Source organism: Schistocerca gregaria, chromosome 1 (assembly GCF_023897955.1).
Source record: "Schistocerca gregaria isolate iqSchGreg1 chromosome 1, iqSchGreg1.2, whole genome shotgun sequence".
Taxonomy (NCBI): domain Eukaryota; kingdom Metazoa; phylum Arthropoda; class Insecta; order Orthoptera; family Acrididae; genus Schistocerca; species Schistocerca gregaria.
Genome location: NC_064920.1, coordinates 73,218,337 through 73,243,413, shown reverse-complemented (window position 1 = coordinate 73,243,413; position 25,077 = coordinate 73,218,337). Strand labels below are relative to the sequence as shown.

Below are 25,077 nucleotides of genomic sequence, written 5' to 3'. Positions count from 1 at the left end.
GCCAGCCTGCACGAGCTAAATCGCGTGCCTTTCGGTCTCCTCTAGTAACACGGTGTTGGCTCTCCTGCCAACCACAAATAAAGAAACCAGCAGACACTGGAAGGTTTCAGACTGATTATACAGTATAATGGTATGGAAGGGACTTCAAAATGACATTTTAAACTGTAAGACATTTCCAGGGACAGATATGGACTCTGATCATAATTTATTGGTTATGAGCTTAGATTAAAACTTAAGAAATTTCAAAAAGGTAGGCAATTACAGAGATGGGTACTGGATAATTTGGCAGAACCAGAGATTATTAAGAGTTCCAAAAGAAGCATTAGGTAACATTTTATAGAAACAGGAGAATGGAATACAGTAGAATAGTGCATCATTTTTCTCTGAAGTTGTTAATGTGTAAACTTCCTGGCAGATTAAAACTGTGTGCTGGACCTAGACTCAAACTCGGGACCTTTGCCTTCGCAGGCAAGTGCTCTGCCAGCTGAGCTACCCAAGCACAAATCACGACCCATCCCCACAGCTTCAATTCTCCCAGTAGCTATCTCCTACCTTCCAAACTTCACAGAAGCTCTTCTGCGAACCTTGCAGAACTACTATCACTCCAGGAAGAAAGGATATTGTGGAGACATGTCTTAGCCACAGCCTAGGGGATGTTTGCAGCATGACAGGTTATCAGTGTCCTTACAAATATTAAAAGAAACAAATGTTTTTAAAAGGTTTAAAAATGTCAAAATTCCAAGTGGAGTAAACCTACAAAGTGACATTCACTCACTCCTTCACCCCTACCTCACCTGCGTCGACTCACACAATCACTCCATCTCACACACAGTAAAACAAAGGAGGAATTACTAAAGGTGCTATATCTAGGGTGAAAACATAAAAGAAATGGCAGAGAAGCTACAGCAATGGCACAGAGAAATTTGAATGGCTGACTACCTACAAACAGAACGGATGAGCTAGTCACCTCTCAACATGTTAAGAACAGTTCCCAAAAATTTTTTTAAAGAAGCTGGACAGATCACAAAAACTTGAAACTCTAACCACATTCATTTCAACGTCATTTAAAATAGAGGGTAGACCTACCAGCAAACTGGCCACTTCCTTCTGATCTGAACAAGAAACACAGCCTATAAACATGGCACACAGTGACATGTATGCCACAAGCACTACCCATTGCAGAGTCATGTAGCCGGAGCAAGAAGCCAAGCGTCAGAGAACTATGGCCGACGCAATGACTCTTTTTGACCCACATGAACTGCAATGACTATTGCTTGTAGATCTGTAACCGAGGAGAGAACAGAGGAGTGCTGACAAACACAGCAACTCCTCTGGTGACCTGACCCCCATTGAGATGATCCTAGCAATGAAGTGTATAGCCCTGGAGTACACGAGCATTATATGCTTTAAAATGTGTTTCCTGCAAACACAAGCACAGGTGGGCATACCTGTACTAGGAGTTTCAGTTCCTTCACATGTCCTAAACCCTTCAATGTTCCATTGCAGTATGGGAGCCATTTATCATGGGGTTGCAATGTCATCCTGTCTTTCTGCCAGGTAGGGGTGGCTGTAGAGGGTGGAGTTTTGGTCTTGGAGTGAGACGAGTGTCCTGTGCAGCATCAAGGTTCATCAGTTACTGGTTCCAAAGACACACTGTGAGAGATGTCAGAGAGAGAGAGAGAGAGAGAGAGAGAGAGAGAGAGACGTCAACATCACCAGATTGCCTACTTCCTGTCTCCGTCAGGACCTGATTCTTTGCCTTTGGCTTTGGTTTTCCACCCTGGGCAGGCTTTGGAGCCACAACCATGGCTGTGGTAGTGCCACTGATGGACAGTGGCCACACTGAACTCTTGCAAGGGCAGGGACCTCCACGACGGTGGCAACCACAAACTTTTCTAATGTTCAAGGAGGAGGTACGGTGTTTGAAATAACTGCAACAGTACACACGAATTGTGTCAAAATGCAAGTACTAATGTAGACACTAGCAACCTCCATTTGTGTAGCAGCAATGATATTTTGCACTGGCTGTTGGAGAACAGAAGCCAAACATGCAGCGAACATGGGTAGCTGCATGGCCTTTTAGATTTATTTGGCTTCACCATGTGGGATGCACTTAATCATTTTTATCTCCTACAGCTTCCTTTCTTGAAGGAAGACACTGCAGTCCCTAATCCAGACAGGATGATCCTTAGAGGAATTGAACACTTCAGAGGAGATGAACAACCAACTCTTTCATGGGTGGCCTTACCGGTTTTGCCAGAAGTGGCTTTTCCCTTACAACCTAGAGTAGCGTGCCAAAAGCACTGGCATTTAGAACAATGAAATGTGTTGAGAAAATAAGGTTGCATGCTTAGGCAAAGAAAACCTGCCTTAACATGCTCTGGAAGTTTCTCTGTTAAAAGTAAGTTTAAACGTGTCTGACTTGATCAGGTCACCATTCACACTATTCATGATGTTTTGCACATCAACAATGCCTTCTTTGGCCCACTCAGCTTTTAGTTCCTCTCTGGGAATATTGGCCTCATTTCTGCATGACTTAACACCTTTCCTGTAGTCCAAGGTGTTGCACAGTTCAGTTTCGATTGCATAATCCCAGAAGCATTGAGCTGTCTGGAGGTTCTTTACTTCTTGAGAAACAGACGTTTCTATCAACAGGGTCCCATGTTTCAAGCAGTTGACAGATTTTCAAGTGCTACAGATCCCCTCTAAACCACTCTTGATACAGAAAGATGGAACTTTCTAAAATGTGCCCTCTTTCCATTTGGCTATTAAAAACACATTCTGGTCAGCAACATGCGCTTTGTTCCTGTAAATGGCAGCACTCTCAATAATTTCTGAATAAGGACTGGTTACAGGAGCCCTTTTGGGTTAGATTGCGCACTGATCCTACCAGCAGCCCCACCTAGACTGAGCCCCACATGCCTTTGTAAACTTTATAGAACTGAGGTGGGGCAGATTTCCCAGAGGTTGCTCGCTAATGACTATTCCACTGAGTCAGCGCACAGCACACCTTGATACTGAGATTTCTTTAATAGATGTTTTTATCATCCCTGTGATCCGAGTGGCCAAACTATGATCCCTGTTCCCCGTAACACACAACATTCCACTGCCACGTCGAACACTGGTTGCTGAAGCATAACCAGAGTTTACATGACAGAGGACCAGCAGCGCTTAACAGTCCCCAGCTCAGGAACCCTGGGGGCACCATCCCAGCAGACAAGTGCTGTGCCCATGAGAGCCACACTGTTCTATGGTGCCTTGCTTTCCTCAGCGAGGAAATGGCTCCATGGAATTACTGCCCCACCAGCAGGTACCAGAATGTGTAGCAAATCCGCCATCATTGCTCGATCTGGAAGACGCACGATGTCCTTAAAAGCTAGCATGCATGCACAAATAATAACAAACTTCCCAACAGTACATGATCCAAAACTCACTACCAAATAAAATTTTCAAAGATTGTAATCATCAGTTTATCAGGTAAACAGTAGGTAACACATTACAATATTCAAAACGACATGTTACACCACATGATGAATGGACAGCTCTGAGAGATGAAAAGGTGAAGGCGGAAGAGGATCAAATACGTAAAATGACAAGGTCTATATATTAAAAACAAAGATTCCAAGACTTATCAAGCAGGAAAGCGCCGGTAGACAGGCACAACGAATAAAACACATAAACACACACACACACACACAGAACCTCGAGCCCCCACAACTGGCGGCCGCCTCGTGAGGAAAGAGGGAAGGAAAAGCAAGGTCTAGTAGAAATCGCCAGACAACACAGGAGATACTGGGTTTAGCTGATGAAAGGAGAAAATAAAAAAGAAAATGACATAGACAAAACGAAAAACAGATTTCTAAACAATGAGAATGGCAGAAAGTGGAAAATGGTTATGCAGGAACAGCTAAAGGACAAGTGCAAGGCTGTAGAAGCAGGTACACAGTATGCACAAGTTCTGTTAAGACTTCTTGTGTGAAATTCCAAACTGCAATACTATCTTGTAGCAAGTTGTGGCATTACAATCCTTGGAGCCTCAAAAACAGCTGTGTAGAAAATCAAATTGCTGCAGCAGACATCCTGGCCATGAATGTAACAGTATGCGTCTTGACACTCATCGGAAAATGGCTGTGGAGACGTGAAGCAACATTGTGGCCAAGAATTCATTGAATTTGGCATGAATACCAAGAGGCCGGTTCCCGGGTGCTCCTAAATGACATCACCCAACCCCACAACGTGAGGACTGTGCACAAGTTTTTTGGCCAGAAAATGGATCAAAGTCCTGGATCACTCACTCTATTTGTCAGATTTGGCCCCAGGCAACTTTGGTTGTCCCTCAAATTGAAGCTGGCAATGAAAGAACAGCATTATGATTCAATTAGGGACATCCAAGAAAATTTACCGCACTACTAAACACAGCTTCAAAAAAAGGACTACAGTCACTGTTTCAAAATAATTTCAGATGTGTTCTGATTCAGGGGGAGGCTATTTTGGATAAAGACTGTGATTTTATGAACATAATTCATTACTTGTATTTTTCTTAGCCTCAGTCCTAACAGAACTGGGAAACACTGTGTTTGACTAGGGAAGATGGATTGTGTCAATAAAAAGATTAAGAGAGATCTTTGGACAAAAGAAAAGCAACTGTATGAATATCAAGAGCTCATGTGGCAAGCCAGTACCAAGCAAAGAAGGGAAAGCTGAGAGGTGGAAAGAATATAAAGAAGAGCAGTACACGGGACATGAACTTAGACAATATCATAGAAAAGGAAGATGAAATAAATGAATACGAGTTGGGAGATATGATTGACCACTAAAATAGCTAAGTCGAAACAAGAACCACGGAGTAGATGATATTCCTTCAGAATTATTGAGATCTTTGAGAGAACGAATGCAAGTCCCTAAATTTCAAGAACGTAAATAATCTCAATTACAAAGAAGGCAGATGCTGATAGGTGTGAATATTATCGAGCCATCACTTTAAAAAGTCATGGCTGCAAAATACTGACACAGATTATTTACAGAAGAATGGAAAAACTGATAAAAGCCACCTTTAAGGAAGATGAGCTAGGGTGCTGGAAGGATATAGGGACACAGGAGGCAATACTGACCTAAAGACTCATGTTAGAAAATAGACTGAAGAAGGCAAACCTATGTTTACAGCATTTGTAGACTTAAAGACAGTTTTCGACATTTTGACTGGAGTATACTCTTCAAAATTTTAACGGCTGCAGAGGTAAAACACAGGGAGCAAAATGTAACAGGAACCAGATAACAGCTATAGAATCAACAGGGAGCAAAAGGTACAGAAGCCAGATTACAGTTATACAGTACCTGAAAAGGAAGCAGCAGTTGAGAGGGGAGACAGACAGGACTGTAGCTTATCCCCGACATTATTTCATATGCACATTGAGAAAGCAATAAAGGAAACAAAAGCTAAATTTGAAAGAGAGATTAAGGTTCAAGGAGAATAAATAAAAAATTTGAGATTTTACTTCGTAATTTTTCAGAGACAGAAAAAAACCTTGGAAGAGAAGTTGACTGGAGTGGATAGTGTCTTGAAAATAGGTCATAAGCATCAACCAAAGTAAAACAAGGGTAATGGAATATAGTCAAATTAAATCAGGCAACGTTTCACAGATCAGATTAGGAAATGAGACTAAAAATAGTAGGCAAGTTTTGCTATTTGAACAGCAAAATGACTGTTGGTGGCCAAAGTACAGAAGATATAAAATGCAAGCCAGCTACAGCAAAGACAGTGTTCCTAGAAAAGAGCAATTTGTTAATGTGTAATATAAATTTAAGTGTCAGGAAGTATTTTCCGAAGGTCTGTCTGGAATGCAATTTGTATGAACTGAAACATGGGCAATAAGTAGTTCAGACAAGAACGAATAGAAGCTTTTGAAATGTAGTGCTATGGAAGAATGCCAAATATTAGATAAAGAGGTACTGGACAGAGCAGGAGAGAAGAGAAATTTATTGTGCAACTTGATTAAAAGAAGGTGTAGGTTGAGAGGACACACACTGAGGCATCAAGGAATTGTCAGTATTGAAATGGAGGGAAGTGCAGCAGATAAAAATCACAGAAGAAGACCAATAGACGAAAACTGCAAGCAGATTCAGGAGTAAGTCGGTTGCAGTAGTTATCCATAAATGAAGAGGCTTGTGCAAGATAAACTAGAAGAGAGATTTGCATCAAACAAATCTTTAGAGTGAAAACTACAACCACAACAACAACAACAGAGATGTTATGAATTTAGATATAATAAATGTAAATGATCTTCTACATCAAACCAAAATTTTAATAAACAAGGATGGACTTACTACTGGGAAGGTGAAACTCGTCTCACGTGTATCCATATTGCATACAGACCAGAATAAGATATATGAAGCTCTGTTAATGATGAAACAAATGAAAATTTTGAAGACTTAGTGACTAATCACACTCCAATAAACAAAGTCCACTGATGTCAGAATGAAGATTGTTGTGAGGGTAGAGCAACCAGCATACAGTACACCAAGATGATTGTTACTATAAGGGAGTGAAATTGTTGATTACTTAGTCCAGGTGTAGCTTTATCAAGGAATAACAGAACCAAGTTCATCCAAATATGCTAGCCAGGTTGTAGTTGTAAAAAAAAAAAAAAAAAAAAAAAAAAAAAAAAAAAAAAAAAAAAAAAAAAAACTGGATAGCGTCACATCTGTATAGACTACAGAAAATTAAATAACATTATAGTGAAAAATCACTACCTGTTGCCCCTTATAGCAGATCTTTTAGATAAACTACAAGATGCCAGTAGTGCCTGCACACTACACTAAAGAACAAAAATTCCTGGATGGAGAAATACGTAAAATAATAGAAAGGCAACCACTCATCTACAGCGGTTTCGATGAATGAAGCACATTAATCATAGCAGACAACGACATTCACACTACTGTTCAAGCACTAGTTCTTTTTCCAGCAACAGCACACACATTCATGGCCATAGAGAGTATATTTGGATGTCTGGGTGGCTGCGAGCAAATCTGTGTACCACTTCTGGAAAAATAGCTAGTGTTTGAAAGCTAATGTCAATCCTGTTTTCTGTTATGTGTTACTGTGCTTTACACATCAATCCACTGTAGACGAATGGTTGCCTTTCCCTCCTTTTATGTATAGACCTATAGAATGGATATTTTACTCAGATCTTGAGGAGGGCCAAAAGAGTACTTTGTTTGTGACGCACTCAGGGCAGTTCAGGTTCATGAAAGTTCTATTTGGATTATCAAATTCAGGGTTGTGAGCACTGGCGCAGATCACTCATGCTTGAAAATTAAGCTCATCAAGGTACATAATTAATTCTATAATAACTGTCAATTAAGTTAATATTACAGTGTAACGACATTATAGAGAGTCTGTTTTATATAATCTATTGGAGGTTTCACTCGGTTCAAAGCGTTCCTCGAAGAAGAAAAAAAAGAAGAAAAAAACATAATGGCCAGTTTTTGCGTACTTTAGACGTAGGTTTACATACAAATTTAAGAGATTTCTTTAAGTATTGCCAGTCTACATTTTATATCCCCTCTACTTCGATCCTCATCAGTTATTTTGCTCCCCAAATAGCAAAACACCTTTACTACTTTAAGTGTCTCATTTCCTAATCTAATTCCCTCAGCATCACACGACATAATTCGACTACATTCCATTATCCTCGTTTTGCTTTTGTTGATGTTCATCTTATATACTCCTCTCAAGACACTGTCCATTCCATACAGCTGCTCTTCCAAATCCTTTGCTGTCTCTCACAGAATTACAACGTCATCGGAAAACCTTAAAGTTTTTATTTCTTCTCCATGGATTTTAATACCTACTCCAAATTTTTCTTTTGTTTCCTTTACTGCCTGCTCAATATACAGACTGAATAACATCGGGGAGAGGTTACAACCCTGTCTTACTCCTTTCCCAACCACTGCTTCCCTTTCATGTCCCTCGACTCTTATAACTGCCATCTCGTTTCTGTACAAATTGTAAATAGCCTTTCGCTCCCTGTATTTTACCCCTGCCAACTTTAGAAATTGAAAGAGAGTATTACAGTCAACATTGTCATTAGCTTTCTCTAAGTCTACAAATGCTAGAAACGTAGGTTTGCCTTTCCTTAATCTTTCTTCTAAGATAAGTCGTAAGGTCAGTATTGCTCACGTGTTCCAGTATTTCTATGGAATCCAAACTGATCTTCCCTGAGGTCGGCTTCTACTAGTTTTTACATTCATCTCTAAAGAATTCGTGTTAGTATTTTGCAGCTATGGCTGATTAAACTGATAGTTCGGTAATTTTCACATCTGTCAACACCTGCTTTCTTTAGGATTGGAATTATTATATTCTTCTTGAAGTCTGAGGGTATTTCTCCTGTTTCATACATCTTGCTCACCAAATGGTAGAGTTTTGTCAGCACTGGCCCTCCCAAGTCCGTGAGTAGTTCAAATGGAATTTTGTCTACTCCGGGAGCCTTGTTTTGACTCAGGTCTTTCAGTGCTCTGTCAAACTCTTCACGCAGTATCGTATCTCCCATTTCATCTTCATCTACATCCTCTTCCATTTCCATAATATTGTCCTCAAGTACATCGCCCTTGTATAGACCCTCTATATACTCCTTCCACCTTTCTACTTTCCCTTCTTTGCTTAAAACTGGGTTTCCATATGAGCTCTTGATGTTCATACAAGTCGTTCTCTTTCCTCCAAACGTCTCTTTAATTTTCCTGTAGGAGTATCTATCTTACCCCTAGTGAGATAAGCCTCTACATCCTTACATTTGTCCTCTAGCCATTCCTGCTTAGCAATTTTGCACTTCCCATCGATCTCATTTTTGAGACGTTTGTATTCGTTTTTCTCCTGCTTCATTTAGCGCATTTTTATATTTTCTTCTTTCATCAATTAAATTCAATATTTCTTCTGTTACCCAAGGATTTCTACTAGCCCTCATCTTTTTACCTACTTGATCCTCTGCTGCCTTCACTACTTCATCCCTCAAAGCTACCCATTCTTCTTCTACTGTATTTCTTTCCCCCATTCCTGTCAATTGTTCCCTTATGGCCTCCCTGAAACTCTGTACAACCTCTGGTTCTTTCAGTTTATCCAGATCCCATCTCCTTAAATTCCCACCTTTTTGCAGTTTCTTCAGTTTTAATCTACAGGTCATAACCAATAGATTGTGGTCAGAGTCCACATCTGCCCCTGGAAATGTTTTACAATTTAAAACCTGGTTCCTAAATCTCTGTCTTACCATTATATAATCTATCTGATACCTTTTAGTATCTCCAGGGTTCTTCCATGTATACAACCTTCTTTCATGATTCTTAAACCAAGTTTTTTCTATGATTAAGTTGTGCTCTGTGCAAAATTCTACCAGGCGGCTTCCTCTTTCATTTCTTAGCCCCAATCCATATCCACCTACTCGTTTCCTTTTCTCCCTTTTCCTACACTCGAATTCCAGTCACCCATGACTATTAAATTTTCATCTCCCTTCACTATCTGAATAATTTCTTTTATTTCATCATACATTTCTTCAATTTCTTCGTCATCTGCAGAGCTAGTTGGCATATAAACTTGTACTACTGTAGTAGGTGTGGGCTTCATATCTATCTTGGCCACAATAATGTGTTTACTATGTTGTTTGTAGTAGCTTACCCGCATTCTTATTTTCCCATTCATTATTAAACCTACTCCTGCATACTCCTATTTGATTTTGTGTTTATAACCCTGTAGTCACCTGACCAGAAGTCTCGTTCCTCCTGCCACCGAACTTCACTAATTCCCATTATATCTAACTTTAACCTATCATAATGTTTTCATAGACAAAGATAAATTTAATCAAATAAAAACTTTTCCTGTTAAGAATGGTCTGTCTGATCATGATGCACAGCTAGTTACAGTATATGGTATATATCCAGTTAGACTGGGATGAGGTTTACAGGGAACATGGTGCTAATTTAAAATTTAACCTATCTCATGATACCTTTGTGAGTATATTTGCAAACAGTTTCCCTAAGAAAACAGTGAAATATAATTGTAAGAAACCATGTAAAAAGCCATGGTTTACTAAAGGGATAAAAATAATTTGTAAATAGAAAAGGGAAATGTATCTTACAGCTAGGAGGAGTAATGATCCCGAAACAATGAAACATTATAAAAACTACTGCACTGTATTAAGAAAAGTTATTAAAAAGTCCCGAAGTATGTGCATTATGTCTGAGATTAGCACGTCTGATAATAAAATTAAAAAAAAATTGGAATATTGTGAAAAGGGTAACAGGGCAACCGAGAGCACAGGAAGACTGTATTTCTATCAAACACAATGAAAAGTTTGTTAACAAGAACTCAGAAGTAGAAAACATTTTTAATAATCTTTTGTTAAGTGATGTAGATGAAATATGTTCCAGCTATTCATTAGAAAATGCAAGGTAGTATATGGAAGAGGCAGTACCTACGCAATTTGATAAAATTGAAATTCAACCCATCTCTCCTACTGAAATTAGGAAAATAATAAATTCACTCAAAAGTAAAAGATCACGTGGAATTGATGGCATTTCCAACAGAGTACTAAAAGTTTTTCCCAACAGATAAGTCGGATTCGCAGCCACATATGAAGTACCTCACTGAAACAGGGATTTTTCCAGCTAGACTGAAATATGCTATTGTTAAACTACCGCATAAAAAAGGGGATAGTTCTGATGCTAACAATTACCGCCCAATCTCACTTCTTACAGCTTTATCCAAAAATCTTGAAAAAGTAATGTATTCAAGAGTAGCCTCACATATTTGTAAAAATGAAGTAGCAACAAAACGTCAATTTGGTTTTCAGAAAGGCGTTTCAACAGAAAATGCTATATATGCTTTCACTGATCAAATATTAAATGCAATGAATAACCGAACATTAACCATTGGGATATTTTGTGATCCCTCAAAGGCTTTTGATTGTGTAAATCATGAAATTCTTCTAGATAAGCTTTAAGTATTGTGGTATGATTGGGACAGTGCACAAATGGTTTAATTCATACTTAACTGGAAGAATGCAGAAGGTTGAAATTAACAGTACAGATAGTCTACGAAAACCAGCAGAGTCCTCTAACTGGGGACGAATCAAGAATGGTGTCCCACAGGGTTCAGTCCTGGGTCCCTTATTGTACTTAATATATATTAATGACTTGCCACTCTACATTCATGAAGATGCAAAGTTAGTTCTTTTTGCTGATGATACAAATATAGTAATCACACGCAAGAAGAAAGAATCAGCTGATGAAATTGTAAATAATATCTTTCAGAAAAGTATTAAGTGGTTCTATGAAAATGGACTCACACTAAATTTTGAGAAAACACAGTTAATACAATTCTGTACAGTAAATGTCATAACACCATTGATAAATATAGACTATGAACGGAAGTTGTTGCTAAGTTAGAATACTCAAAATTTCTCGGTGTGTGCATTGAAGAGAAATTGAATTGGAAGAAATATATCAATGATCTGCTGAAATGGATAGGTTCAGCTACTTATGCTATTAGGGTTACTGCAAATTTTGGTGATAAACATATTAGTAAATTAGCCTATTATGCCTATTTTCATTCACTGCTTTCATATGGCATTATATTTTGAGGTAATTCGTCATTAAGAGAGAAAGTATTCATCGCACAAAAGAATGTAACCAGAATAATAGATGGAGCCCATCTAAGATCACCTTGCAGACACTTATTTAAGGAATTTGGGATATTCCCAGTACCTTCGCAATACATATATTCACTTGTGAAATTTGTCATTAATAACCCATCACAATTCAAAAATAACAGCGAAGTACATAGCTACAACACTAGAAAAAAGGACAATATCCACTATTCTGGATTAAATCTCACTTTGGCACAGAAAGGGGTGAATTTTGCTTCCCCAAAAATCATTGGTCATTTGCCAAATAGTATTAAAAGGCTGACAGATAACCAACAAACATTTAAAAGCAAATTAAAAGAGTTTCTGAATGACAACTCCTTCTACTCAATAGATGAATTCTTAGATATGAAGTATTAACTGTAAAACTTATGTTAAAGTGACACATTCCACATCATTACGAAATGTCGTATTCATGATCTACGGAACAAGTAAAAAAATTTGCAGCATTCAAGCACTTTATAAACATTGCCTTTTGGGCACTGGCCTGAGAGAATATAATATATTATTTACATGGACAATATTATGATACTAACAAAGAGTGAAAATGAGGCACTTCTGTGGGTTAGCTTTGCATTAAAAACTGCAGCAAAATACGGCTTGGAAATTAAATTTGTAAAGTGTCACCTCTTGAACAGAACTGTTGATTTTCTTGAACATGTGGACAAATGTGATCTCCTACTGAGAAGATAAATGTTGTTCAAGACTTTGCAGAACCAGCATCTATACCAACAACACAAAGTTTCCTAGGACTAACAGCACACTTTAAGAAGTTTTTTCTCAAATTACTCTACAACTGCCAAACTTTGATTTACTGAATTGAACTACTCACCAATGCAAGAAAAGGAGGCCAAAGCTGTGTTTTTACAAAACTCTCTCCAGATGATGACGAGTAACATCCAGTCTCCTATATGACTACAAAATACAATCTCAAGAGGAAAGAGACGGTGGTTATGAGCTTGGAGTCTTAGCAATTGTGAATGCCTTAAAGAATTTGTGAATATATTTACTAAGAACACATTTTAAACTGTTATGGACTGTGCTGAATACCGAAAGACCCTGGATAAGAATGACTTGTCATCAGCAACAGCAAGCTGGGATTAAAAGAGTATTCCTACGCCAACAAACACCAATCTGGTTCTACAATGAAACAAGTAGATGCTTCAAGTTAGTATTCAAGTGTACTGTTTGATTTTGCAGCTGGTTGCATGCACTATGCACTACGAAATGATCAAGGTTGTGCAAGGGAAAGGACACTATGCTGTTAAGCAAACTGAAGAGTAAATAAATCAAGATTATTATATACAAGATTTTACTGGTCAGGTGAAAGAAAGAGGGTTCCATGACCACAAGCAGTGAATTTGTGCAACCCTGGTCAAGTGATTATGGCTCATCACCCAAGTCCAATGACTGTCAGAACAGAAAATACAGGATTTGGATTGGTGATTTAAAGGTTTTCCAACTGATAACACATGTGACGCACCAGACAAGGCAAATGCTACGGAGTAGTTTTTGTATGTACATGGAGAAAATCAGGCTCAGGCACAAGATGTCAGTTACAATGTATTGTTCTTTTGAAATTTCAATGAATTACAAATATCAGCTGTGTACAGGAAGTTGATAGAAATCAATGGGGTAGAGTTGAAAATGTGTACTCGACTGGGATTCGATCTTGGGATCTTCTGCTTACTAGGCAGGCATTCTAACCCCTAAGTCAACGAGAACACAGGAATTAGTGCAGCTGTGCGGACGTATCCCAAGCACGGCCCCCGGCGGACCCACTTTCTCAACTTACTCCATAAACTATGGAAGTAGTGTTACCTGCCCATTAATCTCAATGCTCATGGCAAGGCCTATTCCCACAGAGTTCGAGCATATGCCTGCATTCGCACAGAAATGATCCTCGGTTTGTGATCACTGTAATTATGTGTGTATGGTGTCTGTTCTTCCGTACATGTCCAAAAGAACAGACAACAGACACCATACACATATACTGTTCTTTTGTTTTGTTCATCACTACAATTTGTAACCGTGGTGATAATAAATAATTTATATGAGAATCTGCATCATTTTTCTTACAAAATAAATAATTTACATAATCTGAAATAACTTGAACTGAAGTCCTATACAGTTTTACAAATATGAATCACTTCTGGTACCATCACTAAGCAACATACTTAACGCCACAAGTAAAACAATTGTCAATGGTCAGTTGCCGGGTGCTGAAGGGAATTTTATTAGGCCAATAAACTGAACAGATAATGTAACAAAAATCACAATTTTAAAAAATTCCTTTGGTTAACACAAAGTAACTAACCACAAAAGTGAACTGGAACATTTGAGAGTATATTTATATTGTTCCATCAAGCTCAAGTACAGCCATTTAAGTTCTCTTTGGAAAAGGGACTATACAGATTTGAATGAATTGTGCATCATTTGGCACTGATTCTGGTTTCAAAAACCAGTGTGATGGTAAACAGACAGATACAATAACTGTTTCTTTGACATAATGAAATGGAGCTCAAATGGTAAAAACAAAGTTTTAATACGTTTTAGAAGGAAGACACATCAACACATGGACTTAAAAACACCATCCAAATATGAAATAGCAATATAGTAAGTTTTGATGTACACAAACAAAATACTGCAGTCAACGAGACTGCAATTTAAGACACAAGATAGCATACGTCAGAACTAACAAATATACCTGTTTATCACTTAGGAGCAACGTTATAAAACAAGTGCCGATATCTCCAGACTTGTATATTTCACTTCTATTAGTTTACTGTTCACAATTACTGTAACAGAGGATTATTTTGGGGTATAGTACAAGTTACATATAAGAGAAAGAGCATTCTCACACTGATGAAAATAGAATCAGGTTGATTATGAAGACATCAGCACTTTGTCGCAATGGAGTAAATGGCATCTGACATACCTAAAGGTGAGGTACAAAGTTCTGGGAGAGCCATACGGAACAGAGACCCATCAGCATATTCCTGTAAAAAAAGAGCAATGTTTTAATGTTTTTTTAAGAAAGCTAGGTTGTCATTTCACAGCAAATTGAAAAACAGGAGACAAAAATGCAACCGCAACTTGCCAATGTAATTCTGTTAGCAACTGGATCACGGATATGCACAAGCTGGCCACCAGCCTGTGGGCTTCCTTCCAAGTATGAAGAACTAAATGGTACTTTTTCATTTGGAGAAACAGGCGGAGCTGGTGGTGGTGCTACAGGGGATAACTGGCGCACTGCTTCTTCAAACTTTGGTGTGTCCAGAAGAGAGTCAGATCCACTAGGTGACCAAATGGCACTGCTTCGTCTAAGACACAGGACAGTTTAACAAGCTAGTTATGCAAACCACAAGATGAAAGCTTTGCATTACAGTATTATGTACAAAAACTGCCACTTACATCAAATAATACAAAATTTAAGTGACACTTGTTATTATTGTTGTTGCTGCTGTTATTATTGGTGGTGGTGGTGGTGGTGGTGGTGGTGGTGGTGTCAGTCTGAAGATCGATTTGATGAAGCTCTCCGTCCTAGTCTCTTGTGCAGGCTTTTTTATATCTGCATAACAACTGCACCCTGCCTGATTACTGTATTCAAGCCTTGGCTTGGCCCTCCTCTATAATGTTTAAACCCCCACCACCACCACCACACACACACACACACACACACACACACACACACACACACACACTTCCTTCAAATATAAAATTAATTGCTCTCTGGTCCTCAGAATGGTCCTATCAGCCCAAACCTTCTTTTAGAAAAGTTTTGTCATATAGTTCTTTTGTTCCTAATTTCATTCAGTACTTTATCACTTACCTGATCTACACACATTCAGTGTTTGTCTGTTTTCTTCTTGTTTGTACTGCTTTTGGTCCATGTTTCATTTCCATATAAGGTTAAACTTACTTTCAGAGAGTCCTTCCTAACATTTAAATGTACATTCAATAGTAGTATACTTCTCCCATTAGCTTATTTTTTTGTACTATTGCATCTAAATTTTATATCTTCTTTATTTTTGCCATCATCATTTATTTTGATGCCCAAATAGCAAAACTCATGTGCTTCTTTTGGCATCTCTTGCGACATCTAACTCACCACCTGACTTAATCTAGCGACACTCCATTAATGCTTTTTTATGTTTATTGACGTTGGTCTTCATTATCCATTCTGTTCTATTAATTTTTCCAAGTTCTTTGCCCTCTCTTTGGCAGAATAATCAAGTAAAGTAACTGGTAAACATCAATGCTTTTATTTCTTCTCCCTATATTCTAATTTCCTTTCTGAGTCTCTTCTTAGTTTCCTTCACTGTTTGCACAATGTACAAACTGAATGAAATTGGGGAATGATAAACACCTTCTCACTCTCTAAAAAAAAAATTTTTTTTTTTTTTACAAATGCCATTAATAAGGATTTTACTGTTTTCATTCTATCTTCCAAAATCAGTCATAGGGTCAGTACTGCAATGCTCATTCCTACATTTCACAAGAACCTGAACTGATCTGCCTTCCAGATCACAGGTGGGCTTCCACAAGCCATTATGTCCACTGTAGATAATTTGTATTAGTTTTTTTACAATCATGAGTTTACTGATCGTTATCTGGTATTGAGATTATTACACCATTCTTGAAGTATGAGGGAATTTCATCTGTCTCACATATCTTGAAAACCAGAATAAACTAACTTCAAAATACTGACGAAATGTCCTCTACGGCAGGTGTCTTGTTTCAGCTAAAGTCTTTCACTATTCTGTCACATTCACGCAGTTCTGTATGACCTGTATCACCTTCATCAACTTCTTCTTCATCTCTTTCGATAATATTGTCTTTCAAGTTTCTTTCTTTTACACAGCCATTCTAAATTCCTTGCAATTATCAGCCTTCACTTTTCTGCTTAGCACTTGCATGACGTCTGAACTCCTGATGTTCAAATAGCTGCTTCTCTTTTCTCCAATTGTTTCTTTAATTTTTCTATGAATGACACTTGCCTTTCCTGTAATCATGCATCTTTCTGCTGCTTTGTTTTTCATTCTTTGACAGTTTGCACTTTGTAACGATTACATTTTTTTTTAAATATGTGTATTCCCTCTTGGCTACTTTACTTGTTGCTTTCCCGTCCATTGTGTTGTATTTGGGGAGAAGGTGGTAAGAGGTAAGTGTATGAGAGGCTCTCATTGGGAGGAGGAATATGGAATCAGGTGACAGATTTTACGACTGACCTAATGTTTTGAAGAGCCCCTATAGGTCCTGTTGATTTTTGGGATAGATTTTGTTTTGTCCTGTTTTAAAGCGCAAAAACAACTGAGGTCATATGCGTGCATGTCATTACCTTAAAACACTAATATGAAAAACAAGGTAAAACAAATACATGTTAAGCCCAATCAAAGGAAGGAAAGAGAGCTAATACAATGAATTCCTCTGAGAGAAAGGTTCACAAAATATGCCATAGAGACAATAAAAGTCCCAAACTAAAGATTAAATGTCCTTCACCATATTGCTATGACAGATAAAAAGTAAAACGCACCGACAACCCGCACAACGTTTGCTGAAATGGCCAATAATTCAGGTGAAGAGAAGACCAGTGGTGATGTGAAAGACAGGCCACCTGCCGACAGATGGCAACACGGAGATCATCGGAAGGACTGGAAGAGTCAGTGGAACGAGGTAGGAGGACTACAGCCTTGCCATCAGCAACAACAACCTCATGGCCCATCAGATCAATGTAACCAGGAACCCACATAAACATCACAGTAGCTCTCCAAGAGCGTGCAAGTGGAAGCTTTCTTGGACCAGTTGCACTAAGGGACAGACAGGGTATAGAACAAAGAGGTTGTGAAGGGCACTGAGAGAATCGGAGCATATGATACAATTAAAAAGCCCGTGTCGCTGGACGTACTGTGTGGCCTGATAGAGGGTGAAGAGCTCTGTTGTTAGAACTAATCAGTGTTCCAGAAGCTGATACCAAAAACCGTCAGGGCCAATTACGAAGGCACACCCAACACCAGGGTCAGTTTTACAACCATCGGTGTACCCGCAATGGTGGGTTGTATTCAGGTGGCATGGGCAGATGCACAGACAAAGTACCTATAGACTAGTTTTGAAGGACAAGAGATCAGTACAAATGGAGGAGAGTGGTCTGATCTGCTCCCCAGGAAGTACCGCTTATGACACATAGGACATTATGGGACTGGGTACTGTGGGCAGTCAGGTAATACTCATGAGAGGTCCACGAAACTTTTCTATCAAGCATGAGAGAGAGGAATTTCATAGTTTCAGCAAATGGAAGGGCAATAGGCTCTAGATGTAATAACAGCAGAAGAAAGCCATTCCACCACCAGAAATTCATACAAACGGTTTTGTCAGTGGAAAAGCGAAAGCCATTGTCGATGTTTCACGAGGAAAGACGATCGAGACATCGCTGAAGCGTCCGCTCAAGGAGACAAGCCCATGGAAAACTGCAATAGATCGAGAAGTTGGCAACAAAAAGACAGCGGAGATCCCAAGCGAGAGACAGATCATAACAGGGTCAATGGCTATAGCAAAGATGATGATGCTCAGGACGGAGACCTGAGGCACCCTGTTTTCCTGGATAAAGGTGTCCAACAATGCTGAACCCACAAGTACCTTGTAAATGTGGTGTATTAAAAATTTCAGAAGGAAACGGGGCAGGTGGCTTGGAAGCCTCGTGTGCATAGCGTATGGAGGGTACCAGTCTGCCAGCAGATGTTGTAGGCTTTCCCCAAATCAAAAAATATGACCAATGTATGGTATTTCCGCAGAAAACCGTTCATGGCATGGGTTGAAAAAGTGATGAGACAATCAATTGCAGAACGGCGTGCTTGAGATCCATATTGTGCAGTGGTTAGTAGAGTAAAAGAATTGAGCCACCATACAAACCGACCATGAGTCATTTGTTCCATCATCTTGCAAACACAGCTGGTGGGAGAAATCAGATGGTAGCTAGAAGGAAGGTATTTGTCCTTACTGGGATTAGGTACAGGTATGACAGTGGCTTCACACCAGCTTCTCGGAAACTTGCAATCTGCCCAGATGCAATTGTCTGTATGAAGGAGAAAGTACTTTCCCACAAGAGAGAGGTGGTGCATCATCTGAATGTGAACATCGTCTCACCCTGGAACAGGAGATAGCAATGACGTGAGAGCACATTCTAGGACTTGCAAATCCATCAGTGTCTTTCTGAATAATAAACAGATAAACAGCATCAAAGTGCTGATCTTCTATTAGTGTGTGGTACCATGAGGAACTGAGGTGCAACTTGGAGATTCTTTGAATCTTTAGCCTCATTCTGAATGAGTTTATATATATATATACTGACACGGTGATTGGCTCATCCCAAGAAAATCTCCCACGATTGCCAGTATCTCTGATGGCATGCTCCTTCCAACTGGAGTCCCCCCTCGGAGGGGAGCTAATCTGCCTTAGGTGATTGTTCACACCTCAGGTCACACCTTCTGAACTCCTGACATAGGAACCAATTGGCAATTTGGGAAGGTAACAGCTCAGGCAGTCAACCCTCCCTGTCTCTGTCCCGTACCATGGGGTACATGTGAACCCTACCTGTCACCCGGTGCTGGGAATTAGTGTGTTACCCAGTCACCTGTTACATATCAAACACTGGGACTAACCTTCAGGAGCACACAGAGAGGAAGAAGAAATACAAAAACCTCAAATGCTGAAACAGAGGAAGGGAAGGAAATGAAAGAAAGAAAGAAAAAACAGACGGTGTTTGTTCTGATGTCAGGCTGTTAAAACCTCAGAACACATTCCAAAAAATGTCTCAGACATGTTACCCATGGAAGGGGAAAAAAATAGCAGAAGAATAGATATGCAGCACAGAAAGGGAAGAGGTGCTGCAAAGGCTGGGGCCCTGTAGTAGCCAAGCATGAATTCACCAAGGGATGGCAAGACCCCTGGGGGGATTTTTGAGGTAAGACCATAGAGGTACAGTTTATAGGAAGTGATGCAGGTAAGCTGGTGAAAACCTTCAGGAGAATTGCTAGTGCAATTCTAGAGCATGGTAATGGAGCCTTTGTCTGCAAACAGAATAATTAGATACTGAGTGGTATGAAAGACATGAACAGCTGGTCATTCCATAGGTGTGAAGTTGAGGTCACTGGAATGAGATTTAGGGAGGCAAGGTGAAATCAGATTATCTGGAGGTGACTTGAGGGTAATGGGCAACATACGGTTGGAGAGAAACTGCATCTGTTTGAAAGAAGGTTACATGTGTGCTTTCAGGTAGTTGTGGTCGGTAGGGATGAAAGGGACTACGAAACATACAAGAGTGGATTAAAAATGAGATCACCTTTTGTCATCATCTGACAAAACTAACAAAAATTACAAGTCCTTTACATGGCTTCAAAACATTGGAACTTTCTTCCTTTGTCTTAATAAGAATACTGATACTGGAAAAGAAATAATGCAATTCATTACATATGTGTGACATTACTTTCACACTTATTAAAACTTTCTCAAGAGATTATATTTACACACTCTTGCTAGCAGGGTAAAAGGTGTTCAGTGAAGTTTTTGGATCTGATAGACATATTCCGCGTAGTATCCAGTGACAAAAAACTAGTTAACTCATACTGAGTTACTATTGTATTATACTGCAATGAAGACTATTAAAAATTGTAATAAATAATACAGATCACTGTTTCTCCTTCACCTACCATTGTCAGATTTTGCAAATGACAGTTAACTGTGGACTGGCCAACATTGTAGGTGCTGCATGTGACACAGCTATTCTTGTACTCTACAACATTTAAGTTGGGCAACCATCTCCTAGTGTTCATTTGTGGTCAGTCCTTCAGCTCATGTATATTGGAAACCACCTTAGGTGTAACAAATACTGGCCTCTACACAGAAGTCTTATTTCACATTTTCTAAAGGAAAAAAGCAGTATATGATACTCATACTGGATTCAACTGTTAAAAGGATTACTGAATATTCTGAAAACATTAAAGTATTTCATTTTATTTAGACTCAGAAACATTGTACATGGTACACAAGACACAAATCTTACCTGGGAAAAGGACTTAAGTGCGAAGACAAATAAGATGATGTGGTTAATGCCGATGGAATTCCTCCAATATGTACTTTGGCAACCATGTTCAAACCAGTATACAGCACAACACCACCTGACAAATCTATTGTTGCTATCATGTTTATCTTCTGCAGAAATAACAAGAGGGAAAAATAAATGTTTTTAAAATATAAATTTATATTTCTTAAATCACATTCATTATCACACACAGACACTTACCGGAAGAGGGGCAGCATCTTTAGCTTGAATCGCACAAGCAACCCCAAAGATGAGCTGCTGTTCATGGGTCAATTCAAGACGCATGCACATCAGATGCTTTCGAGCTGGTAGCATGTAACATAAATACATCTGCCCAACCATATCTGTCACAAGAAATGCGTGTGATGCAGCACACGCTATTCCTTCCCTATAATACATACATTTTATGCCTCAGATCATATGAACTACCAGTTCAACATGTTGCAATGCAATACATGAAACTTAAATATCAAATATATCCTAAATTTAATCAATAGACACTGATCTGGTAAAATTCCACAAAAACAAAATGAAAAGAAAAAAACTTTTGGATGAAAATTTAATTGTGATGAGGGACTGGAATTCAGTAGCAGAAAAAGGAAGAGATGGAAAATAGTTGGGATAAAATTGACTGGAGGAAAGGAATGAAAGGGACAGGTGCCTGGCAGAATTTTGTACAGAGCATAATTTAGTCAACACTAACATTTGGTTTCAGAATCATGAAAGAAAGCTGAATATGCAGATGAGACTTGGATGCTCCAGACTGATTATATAACGGTATGACAGAGATTTTGGAACCAGGTTTTAAATTGTAAGATTTTTCCAGGGGCAGATGTGGACTCTGACCACAATTCATTGGTTATGAACTGTAGATTAAAAATTAAGACATTGCAAAGTTAGGACATTAAGGGGATGGGGACCTGGAAAAGTTGAAACAACCAGAGATTGTGGAGAGTTTCAGAGGGAACACTGAGCAACAACTGACAAGAACAGATGAGAGGGATACAGCAGAAAACAAATATGTAGCTTTGGGAGATGAAATAGTGAAAGGGGGAAAGGAGCAAATAGGTAAAAACAAGGCCTCTAGTAGAAATCCTCAGATATCACAGGAGATACTGAATTCATTTGATGAAAGGAGAAAACATAGAAATCCAGCAAAAAAAGCACGTGAAAGGGAATACTAATGTCTAGAAAGTAAGACTGACAGAAGTGCAAAATGGCTACACAGGAATGGTTAGAAGACAAATGTTACGATTTAGAAGCAAATATCACAGATAGAAAGATATGTACCACCTACAGGAAAATTAAAGAGGCCTCTGGAGAAAAGAAAAGCTGCTGTATGAATATCAACAGCTCAGATGGAAAACCAACAAGAACAAAAGATGGAAAAAGGTGGGAGAAGTCAGTGTGTCTATACAAGGGATATGATCTTGAAGGCAATACTACAGGATGGGAAAAGTAAGTAAAGGAGACAGTGTTGGGAGATAACAATAGGTCGCAACAATACCTACATCGAAACAAAGCCCTGAAGTACACCAAAATTTCCTCAGAATTCTTGAGACCCTTTGGAAAACCAGCCATGACAAAACTATTCTATCGGGTTTGTAAGATATATGAGACAGGTGAAATATCCACAGAGTCCAAGAAGAATGTAATAACTCCAATACAAAAGAAAGCACATGCTGACCGGAAAAAATATTACCATACTACTAGTTAAATGTTGCAGTTGCAAAATACTAACGCGAATTCATAACATGAGAATGGAAAAACTGGTAGAGGCTGACCTCAGGGTAGATCAATTCAGATTTCTGAGAAACGTATGAACATGTGAAGCAATACTGGTCATATGACTTCTCTAAGAAGATAGGTTAAAGAAAGGCAAAGCTATGTATATAGAATATGTAGACTTGGAGAAAGCTTACAACGTGTCACATCGTCACTGCACAAAAAAGCATTTTTGTTTCGAAATATCTGCTTCCGTTAAAAGGAAAAATGGGAAGACTATATTTCAAAACAACAATTTTGGGAATGGTTTCATATCTCAGTCACTTTTATATGACACCTAAGTTGACTGCTATTAAATAAGGAAGAAACTATCCACACACACACACACACACACACACACACACACACACACACACACACACACACACTTAAGAGTAATGTTGTTAATGTCCTGAAACACAGCATGTGAATTCATAATGCTGCCAACAGACCGTATAAGCCACGAATGAAACCCATTTCAAGTTACATAGCCCAACAGCAGATTCAGAAGGATGTAGGTTGCAGAGGGTACTGGGAGATGAAGAAGCTTGCACAAGATAGAGTAGCATGGAGAGCTGCATCAAACCAGTCTCAGGACTGAAGACCACAACAACAACAGCCCAACAGTGTGTCTTGTCACAACTACAAACTGAAACTGCTCAATGTGACTTATTCAGGGCTCTCATGGTACATATCATTGGATTACATTCAAGACGAACATTTCTTTTTTCCTTGTTCACAATATCTCAAGATGAATCTTTCATTTTTCCTTGTCTACAATATCTAGTATCCTATGAATATAATAGAGGGAAACATTCCAAGTGGGAAAAATATATCTAAAAACAAAGATGATGTGACTTACCCAACGAAAGTGCTGGCAGGTCGATAAACACACAAACAAACACAAACATACACACAAAATTCAAGCTTTCGCAACCAACGGTTGCTCCATCAGGAAAGAGGGAAGGAGAGGGAAAGATGAAAGGATGTGGGTTTTAAGGGAGAGGGTAAGGAGTCATTCCAATTCCGGGAGAGGAAAGACTTACCTTATGGGGAAAAAAGGGCAGGTATACACTCGCACACAGACACATATCCATCCGCACATACACAGACACAAGCAAAAAAATCAAAAGGGGGTAAAAGTCACATAATCACGAATTCATGTACAGAGGCAGGCAGGAGTGTCATGAACGCCATACAAAAAATCCCCACTGGTGGAGTGTAAGTGTGGAGTTGGGTAGGGGAGGGGGAGCATTAAAGATCACATTTTTACATTGTTCTTGAATAATTAAAAAACAGCAGCTATTAGTGACAATGTTTCACAGTACAAAATAAAATTAGATTAAATTTCCCACAAAATTCATTTTTTCGGCAAAAGTAATAGTTTTTGTATTGCAGGGGATGGAGAAATGGTAAATTATTAAGCATAGTGACTTACTCATATAAAATTAATGCTAATTGTTAAATGGAGCGGGTTAACAATAAGTACTAAATGTGTGTACCATGTTAAAGCGCAGAAGGGATTATTAATGGGTAATTTTTTTCTGAGGGTGTAACAGGGTGGAGTGTTTGGAAGAGGGTAAAAGCATGAAGAAAGGTAGGTAAGTAGCCAGATTGTGGTAATGCACTTCCCTTCTTCATAGGTTTGCAAACTGAAGAGCAAGCAGGAGTGTGTGTGTGTGTGTGTGTGTGTGTGTGTGTGTGTGTGTGTGTGTGTTTTTGACTTCACAAGTGCTCAATGGCGAGCTTACCAGCATCCTGACACATTTTACAAGGAACGAATGTGAATAAAATCACTAAAATTGTTGCACACAGTGAGGAAGAAACCTACAAAATGATGCTCCTACACTCACTCTGACATCAATCACATTTGCTCACACAATCACTCATCTCACACACCTTAAGGCAATGGAGAAAGTGTAAAAGGTCCTGTACGAGTGATTAAAATACAAGTAAAATGGCAGAAGAGCTAAAATAACAGCACAGGCAAATGTGACCAGCTGACCACTTACAAAAAACATAGGTGAGCCAGTCACACTGGCAACATAGTAGGACCATCTCTCTGAAACCTTGGGAAAAATGTTGGACAATTCAGGAAACTTTAAAATTCTAATCACATTCATTGTCACTTAAAACAGATGTCAAGTCCATCAGCAAATCTGCTGCTGCCCTCTGGTCTGACAATAAAACACTATCTAACAAAATGTGATGCACAGTGATCTGTATGCCAAAGCACCATGCATTGGAGGATCCTCCCACCAGTGCAAGAAGCCATATGTAATAGGGTTGGGACCTATGTGAAGACGAGTAAGGAGGACACTGTCCTGTCAATGTAGGTGGAAAGAGATACATCATTGCCCTGTTGTGGGCTTTACTAGATGGAGTTGACTGTCTGTCACTTCTAACCACTCGTCCTCCCATCCATGCAAGACTCTGTATCTCACCAGCACGGCAATAGCATGCACAGCGATGGTACACTGCAACAACTAAGGATCACGACACACCCTCTTCGCTTCTACATCTGCC

The 25,077-nt window shown here is 39.0% G+C and overlaps 1 protein-coding gene across 2 annotated transcripts in view; it reads right to left on the bottom strand.

Moving 5' to 3' along the window:
- The window catches only part of LOC126333765 (anaphase-promoting complex subunit 1), a 353,884-nt gene that overhangs the window by 226,233 nt on the left and 102,574 nt on the right, over positions 1-25,077 (bottom strand). For both annotated transcript variants that reach the window (XM_049996770.1, XM_049996779.1), the window contains exons 9-12: positions 20,989-21,175; positions 20,749-20,897; positions 14,791-15,013; positions 14,629-14,689 (exon numbers count right to left, since the gene is read on the bottom strand). In XM_049996770.1, coding sequence (XP_049852727.1) covers positions 14,629-14,689; positions 14,791-15,013; positions 20,749-20,897; positions 20,989-21,175 — 620 coding nt within the window. The remainder of the gene's footprint in view (positions 1-14,628; positions 14,690-14,790; positions 15,014-20,748; positions 20,898-20,988; positions 21,176-25,077) is intronic.